General features: G+C 38.0%; 1 protein-coding gene across 2 annotated transcripts in view; it reads right to left on the reverse strand.

The window, feature by feature from the left end:
- evc2 (EvC ciliary complex subunit 2) overlaps window positions 1-8183 on the reverse strand; it is a 122157-nt gene extending 113974 nt beyond the window's left edge. Inside the window, exons 1-5 of one of the 2 annotated variants that reach the window (XM_088628807.1) lie at window positions 7585-8183; window positions 7212-7311; window positions 3563-3744; window positions 1528-1584; window positions 924-1110 (exon numbers count right to left, since the gene is read on the reverse strand). In XM_088628807.1, coding sequence (XP_088484933.1) covers window positions 924-1110; window positions 1528-1584; window positions 3563-3744; window positions 7212-7311; window positions 7585-7689 — 631 coding nt within the window. In that variant the 5' untranslated portion in view covers window positions 7690-8183. The remainder of the gene's footprint in view (window positions 1-923; window positions 1111-1527; window positions 1585-3562; window positions 3745-7211; window positions 7312-7584) is intronic. The other variant, XM_088628800.1, reaches the window with a different exon arrangement.
- Window positions 8184-8305: the final 122 nt, after the last annotated feature.

Here is an 8305-nt window from a genome sequence, read left to right on the forward strand (position 1 = left end):
TTCATGTTTTGAGTTAAAACAGAATTTGTCGAGATTTAGGGTTTGAATCATTTGTAATGAAGCCTTTAATGTGCCAATATGTGGGTGCATACTGTAGGTCAAATACAGATTTTATGTTGTGTCCAAATGTAAACATGAGATTAAAAAATGCCATTTTTGCTCTCTATTCGCTCTCTATTTTTCAGTAACTCTTACTTATAACATTAAAAGGACATACTGTAGAGATATCTAAATGAAATCTACAAGAAGCCTATAAAACAAACTGTGCTTTCAGTGGTTTTTGGGAAAATGTCTGGTGTACTGTACTGTATATAAAACAAAGAAAATAAAAAGCAGAAATTAAGGACTCAATCAAATCCCTCTTAATGTTAACCTTTTAGTTATACTGTATATGGATTATTTTCTCCAGGAATATTATTTAACTTAGTTTGGAGTTTTCCCAAATCAAACAACTGTAAAATGAACTTCCCATACAGAATATACTTCCAGCAACATCTGTTAGCACCTATCCATCCATTTTCAAACCGCTTCTTTTAATTCAGGGTTGCAGGGAAGCAATGGACACAAAGCAGGGGACACCCTGGATGGAATACCAGTTCATCGCATGGCAGACACACATGAACATCTTATGTCTATATCCACTCTGATCAGACAAGAGCTTTCCAGAATAGCTAATTCTGTTTAGTGACATACAGATTTTTGAAAAAGCTTCTCTTCTTGTTGGATCCAAAAAAATTCCATATTAAGTTTTGGGCCACTGGCCATTTGAACTTGTATGAGTGAGGAAAAATATAAGGATGAAAAACAAACTAGCAATAAAGGCTTATCAAAGCTGCAACAGAAAAGGTTAAACAATGGAAAATTTAAATTGGAGGACATATATAACTAGATATATAGTTACATGAAACCTGGTATTTTTTTACCTGTCAGAGAGTCTGTGGTAAAAGTCTGAAAACCACTTTCCAACAAATTTCCACCGTTTGCCAGTAAGGTGAGGCCTGCAACTGCATCCCTTATGCTCAGCTGAGAAAGGTTGTAGGCTGATGCACCAGCTGTATTATTGACCAGCAGAATGATAGTCAGTGTGGGGAATTCTTTACCTACATCCACCTGGTTTTCAGGAAACAAAAAAGGAAATACAGTAGCATGAGTTTCTTAAGCTACACTACACTGCACTGGATAACGGTACAATTTTTAGCACACTGACACTGACTGTGTATTGAAGTAAATGAAACAAGAAAACTTTGGGTAAAAAGTTAAATGCATTACTTAAATATAAACCTCTATTAATATGGGACCTTTATTTGATGTGCATAACAATTATTGGTCACAAGCAGGATAACGTGGACATAATAACAGCATGTAATGTACATACATATAAATCATAAACGTACACTGCACAAGATCACTGCTTGTAAATCAAAACTAATGAAAAAAATCCAATTCACGTGCAATGAAAATAAAACACTGATGTTATATCGGTTAAATCATTATATTTAGAAAATGCATCACTCAAAAATAACTTACTTGTGCACATTTGTGAAAAGTGAGACCAAATGTATGAGCTTTAACCAGACTTCGAATCTAAAACAAAAGGTCACAAATAGGTCAATTAAATACTTTTGTGGATACTCACAGATGCTCCTTAAAGTGAGTTCAAAATGAGAACTACTGTACAGTACATGAGGCTGTGGTAGAAAAAAATAATTTGGAGAGGACGTTTACAGTGCTGAGAAAATGTTCATGAATCCCCAAAAAATATAGAATCTAAATATGAAACAATGTTCTCTGGACAGATGAGTTAAATGTGGAACTTTAGCTCAATGAGAAATGTTATGGCGGGTGATAACCAAACACTGCTTTCAAAGAACCTCATCATCAACAGAAGAGCCTCATCCCAACTACATCACGGACGTGAAGCATGCTGGTGGGAGTGTGATGGTTTGGGGCTGCCTTTTCTGCCTCGGGACCTGGACAGCTTGTCATCACTGACAGAACCCTGAATTCTGCACTGCATCAGAAAATTCTCAGGAAGAAGGGCAGGCCGTCCTTCCATGACCTGAAGCTGAATCAAAACTGGGTCTTGCAGCAAGACAATGATCCTAAACAAACAAGCAGACCTACGAACAAATGAATGGCTCCAGAAGAAATTCTACATTTTACAATGGCCTTTTCCAAAGTCCAGACCAAAACCCCATTCAAATATTGTGGAAGGACCTGGACTGCACTCTCCATGCAAGGCAACCACTAAAATCTAAGAGCTAAAGGCGTTCTGTAAGGAGAGGTAGGACAAAATTCCTCAAACTGATGTGAGAGACTGATTAAAGGTCCCAGGAAATATACTGATGCATTTATTGCTGCTCAAGGAGGTCCCACCAATTCCTGAATCAAAAGGTTCGCATACTTTGCCACACATGATGGATATTGCATATTGTACTTGAGGATAAATAAATGTTGAAAGAGTATCATATTTTATGTGATTTGTTTCATCTGGTTAACTGTCTATCAGTAGGTACATACCAATAAAGACTTAAGGTTTCAAATGTGTGAAAATCCTAAACCTTCATAAACTTTTTCTGCCACTGCAGATTCTATATTTTTCTTATTCTCATTAAGTCATGTGAACATCAGAGATGCAACAGAACTGGGCTGGTAAAGAGCTTATGCAGTACGTCCCCCCTTTTTAATTGGAACCAAAAAGGGATCAAGTCAAAATACGATTTGTTCCAGCACCATTCTCACACAACCTGGGTCAGTTGAAACGTCACTCATTTTGAATCATTCTTAATGATGTTGCTCACCAGAATGCTACCTTTGTAATTGCCGGTTGCTTATTAAGTAAAGCAACAAAGCTCTTTTTTTAGTTCAGATGATGGAGAGTTCAGGACGCATTATTACGATAGTGTAGTTTTCTGCAAGTTTCGTTGCAAAGTGAAAATGTGCATGAGGAACATGCTCCACCTACTCCAGAAATCAATGCTTAACAACTCTGGAAAGGCATTCCTATTGAAAAGTTGACAACCCAATCGCACTACAGAACGTCATGGAAGGCAAGTAATGATTAACAGAGTCATTGTATCAGTACTTCAGCATTTTAGTCTGAAAGTGATTTTCAGTTTCTGAAATGCTGGAAGTTCTCTCAATGACACAGGCACAGCGCCGATACAGATCGATGAAACTGAAATGAAAACAATAAAAAAAGATCAAAAGACATATCCATGTTAAATATTTGGATACTGTAACACCTACACTTGATATTCATGATCAAAATCACAGAAAACATGCAATAGTAAATTCCATATGTGACACAAAGTTATTCTGAAAGTTTATACAAAACAAAATAGATTCACAAATTTATTTAGAGAAGGCAGAGAACCACATTCATAGACTTACATCTACACACATTTATTTTGTATTACTTAGGACATTAAAGATTTCAGTTTCCTGGGCAGAAAACAATTAATGAGTGTGATGCGTATCAATTAATTCACTGATTCTGTGATTCAACAGATTGAAATAAAGTCCACAAAAATATGTGAATATCCTACACAAGAAAACTTACTTTTTTGTGTCTTGGCAAAGATTCTCTTCTGATCCAGTAGAGAACGCCATCTTTAAAGGAACTAATAAGACCGAACAATGAATGGCTCCAGGGATCACTTGGTGCAGATGAGGCAATAGAAGGATCAGAACAATATTCTGGAGTCTGTCCTAGCTTCGTACACAGAGTGCCACGTCCTCTCTCTGTGAACAGAGAAAACAGTGAATTCATCAACTTTGAGTTTTTCAGAATTTATGGTACAAACTCAAATAGAAATATATTTACATGGGATGTTTTCTCACTCATCAACACAACCTTGTCTACAATGGCAAAAGTGAAAGAAAACATTTGAAGTGTCTTGATGTTATTATTCACCCTCTTTGTTATGATACACCAAACTGAACTAAGGTGCATCCAATTCCCTTGTGAGATCACTCTAAAAGTTGTCCACTTGTGTTCAATTCAATTGGTTGACAAGATTACAGAACAAATACTTTTGTCTATATAAGCTCACTCATTTGACAGTGCATGATAGAGCGGAAACTCTACCATGAAGTCCATGTTAGAAAGGTTAGGAGGCATACAGTAGATCTCAGCAGGGTCGAAAAAAACACATCTAGGGTGTCGGAATTTCCAAGGAGCACAGTCGATTCCATCATCAAGAGATGGAAAAATACTCAACCACCCAAGAGCAGGACGTCCTCCCAAACTGAGCAACCAGACAAGAAGAAGTTTGGTTAGAGGTGTGGCCAAGAACCCAATGACACCCTTAATAAAACTACAGAGTTCCATGGCTGAGATAGGAGAACCTGTCCAAAATCCAACAATGTCTGCAGCTTTACACATATTTAGCCCCTGTGGGACAGTGGCTAGACAGAAGCCACTACAAAGAAAAGCTTGCAAAAAGGCACAGTACATGGAAGACGCCAAGACCATATCGCCAGAGACTCGCTGCTGTCATGAAACAAAACTTGGAACTCTTTGCCAGGCAAACACCAAACACAGCTCATCACCTGTGCAACACCTTCTGTGAAGCATGGGGATGGCAGCAACATCTTAGGGAGATGATTTCAGCAACAAGGACTGAAGCAGTTGCCAGGATAAAGAAAACAATGCATGGAGCAATGACCCTGAGCATACAACCAAAGCGATACTGCAGCTGTTTCATATCAAGAAATTGAATGTTCCTCAGTGGTACAGCCAAAGTCTGGACTTGAATCCCATTGAGAATCTGTAGAGGAACTTGACGACTGCAGTTCACCGATGCTCACCATTCAACTTGACAGCTTGAGCACATCTGCAAAGAAGAATGGGCACAAATCCCTAATCCGGTTGTTCAAAGCTGAGACAGACATACCCAAGAACACTCAAGGCTGTCAGTGTTGCAATAGGTTCTTCTGTAAGCACTGACTTGGAGACATGAATACTTCAGTAAACAAGATCTTGTTCATATATTTCTGTTATGCAATGGAAAACATCTTATGTGAATCAACAGGAAACAAAGCATTGAAAATTCTGGTCTTACCAATACTGCACTTGCTCAGGGGGGTGAATACTTTCTGTACTTCATGAAATACACAGCAGAATTAAGCAACAACCACTAAAATCAAAACAGAGTTAATAGAATTTCTTATTCTATAATAGAGCAGAAATCTAACAAACAGTTCATTAACAGAGTTACTGCAACCCTACAGGGCAGGAAGTTCAGAGAATACCCATATTTATTAATGAACAGCATCATTTCAGGATACCAAAAATACAGGACTGCAGTGCTACTGACTATTTAAATCACAAGGTAAAGAAAAGGCTTCTTGGGGTACTGACATTTAAGCAATTCCCTTAGGATGTTTAGAAGAGCAGTCTTCATCAGTGAAGGTCCCACTGCACAACCTGATAGGTTTAAATATTTTTTTTTTGCAGTATTTCAGTACATTGTGGCACTGTTGGTACCACCTGTTGCCTGGTTACTGAAATGAATGTCAAAGAGACCAAGACCAAGAGTAGCTGTTTTTTAGTAGCCAATTCCACAACCTGAAAATAATAATAATAATAATTGCTTAAACTTATATAGCGCTTTTCTGGACACTCCACTCAAAGCGCTTTACAGGTAATGGGGTCTCCCCTCCACCACCACCAATGTGCAGCATCCACCTGGATGATGCGACAGCAGCCATAGTGCGCCAGAACGCTCACCACACATCAGCTATTAGTGGGAAGGAGAGCAGAGAGTAATGAAGCCAATTCATAGATGGGGATTATTAGGAGGCCATAATTGGTTAGGGCCAATGGGAAATTTGGCCAGGACACCAGGGTTACACCCCTACTCTTTTCGAGAAACGCCCTGGGATTTTAAATGACCACAGAGAGTCAGGACCTCGGTTTTACGTCTCATCCAAAGGACGGCACCTGTTTACAGTATAGTGTCCCCATCACTATACTGGGGCATTAGGACCCACGTGGACCACAGGGTGAGCGCCCCCTGCTGGCCCCACTAACACCTCTTCCAGCAGCAACCTTAGTTTTTCCCAGGAGGTCTCCCATCCAGGTACTGACCAGGCTCACACCAGCTTAGCTTCAGTGGGTTGCCAGTTGTGAGTTGCAGGGTGATATGGCCATAGCCAAAATGACAGAACAGATGGGTGTTTCATCTAGTGGTACCTTATTTATTCATTATTTTAAAATGTTATGCATTTTATATATTATATATTTTTGTGATGGTAAAAGTGGGGAACTACATCAGCATGTGAGGTACTCAAGAACAAATAGAGGTTAATTCCATGCTGAAAAAGGGGGAAAAACATTTCCAACTGTGTTTTTCCAGTTGTTACCTTTTGTTTTGTTCTTACTTTTCAGAATGAAATTAGCCTCTATTTGTTCTTTGTCTAGCTGACGTGCAGGACTAAAGAAGGCTCCACAGCCAAAACATTGTGTTCCCCTGTTTTACTTTTTTATACATGTGGACTGAACAGGGAAAAACAAAAACGAAAGCTTGTATTTTGCTTACCAGTCACGCAATGTGTACCTGTGATCATGAGATTCTATGAACAAGTACAATACTATATACATTTTCTTGTTGGGTAGTTCCCTGTATAGATTTGATCATTGAAGAACAAAAACAAACTTTGTTTCAGCCTGGTGATTTCAAGTGACCATAAGTAAACTTCAAGTTTCAGAGTGTAAAGTTTGTGTTTGGTAGCATATCCTTTTGGGGCAATAACTACTTAAGTCTGTAGCCCACTGAGCTCCCCAGACTCTTTGTATAAACATTTAACATGTTTTGCTGCAGCCACTGTGAGCTCTAGCCTATTCTTGGAGTGTCCTAAATACAAAAACTGACTTGACCAGTCTAAGATTTTCCACTTTGTTCCTCTGTTGAACTCCTTAGCTGTATTGGTTGCATGTTTAAGGTTACTGCCAAGATGAAACCATGAAATAACATTGATAAGTTCAAAAAGTCTGTTCAATAAGTATATGAGCACTAAAAATCACAGGTTGAATGCAAATGTATGAAATAGTGCACCAATACAAAACATATTGTAAATATCATTCATATTAACCTCTTAACTACAAATACAAATTGCTTGACTATGAAATAATAGTAATAGATTTGACTTTGCTGGTCCAATACTTTTGGAGTGCAACAACTGTATCAAAATACAACAGCATGAACCTGCACAACTCCAGATAACATGGTCTTCAGGTTCTTTGGAACAGTTAGGCCATCTTCTGTGCACTGACTGTGTGTACAGTGATGCTCCAGCATTCAGCACCTGAAAGAAATAAAATATAGTACATTGACTGCAGGAGTCAAGTTGCTGAATACAATACTTCAGTAGGATTCGTTCACTAATGCAAAGTCACAGACGTATATTTTATGCACAAATAAAGACAGAAACACAACAATCAGCATAAAAGGAACTTGACTATAGCTAAGTCGGTTTCTTTAAAATTAAAGGCCCAGGCCGTTTAGAAAATCGGTCTTGATGGCCATTGAGTGTTCAAGCTTATACAGTGTATAAGAAACGTATATAATATAGTCTTACCTTTTCAGAACTAAATAAGCAGGACTGTGTCGCCCATTTTTCCTTGCACATTGCCTCTTGGACGGTTACGATGCAAAGCACTGCTGTTATTGCTCGAAACAGCATCAGTTTTTCTTGAAAACAAAACTCACCTCAAGTCTATTTAAGTTACAGAGGTAAAAATGTATTATTGTTTAATATCTCGTCAATTTTTAATTTCGAAATAAAAAATCAGAAGTGATTTGTTGTAGATGACTATACATGTATTAACACGTACTTTGATAGTATAGCGACAGCAATATATTTCCCATTCGTATTAATAGTCATTTCGTTTTAATTTAGTAAAATAATTGCACATTGTAAGAACAAGATTGCAAAAGCGAAACATTTTATTTAAAGACATGTAGTGTCTTTACAGTCGTCCGTTATAATTAGAACAATGTGAAATGAATACTTCAGTCTAGAAACAAATCACCGCTTTTTTCCAAACTCAACTGATTCATATTTAGTAGATTTCCTTTTCTTAAAACCAAGAAATTCTGTCCTCCTTGAATTAGATCAAGTCAGAAATTTACTCGCACATAGTATTTTCTTCCCATTGTACTCCCGAACAACTTTCCAAACTTCCTGAAATCCCGCCTCCATCAGGATTTCATTGGCTTTGGCGTGATTTCTTTGCGAGAGTTTTCCTACGTTTTCTCCTTGTAAGTGGTTCCGAGACCTGTCACACAATAAATAATTT

This window comes from Lepisosteus platostomus, chromosome 1 (genome assembly GCF_059453375.1).
Source record: "Lepisosteus platostomus isolate fLepPlt1 chromosome 1, fLepPlt1.hap1, whole genome shotgun sequence".
Classification (NCBI taxonomy): domain Eukaryota; kingdom Metazoa; phylum Chordata; class Actinopteri; order Semionotiformes; family Lepisosteidae; genus Lepisosteus; species Lepisosteus platostomus.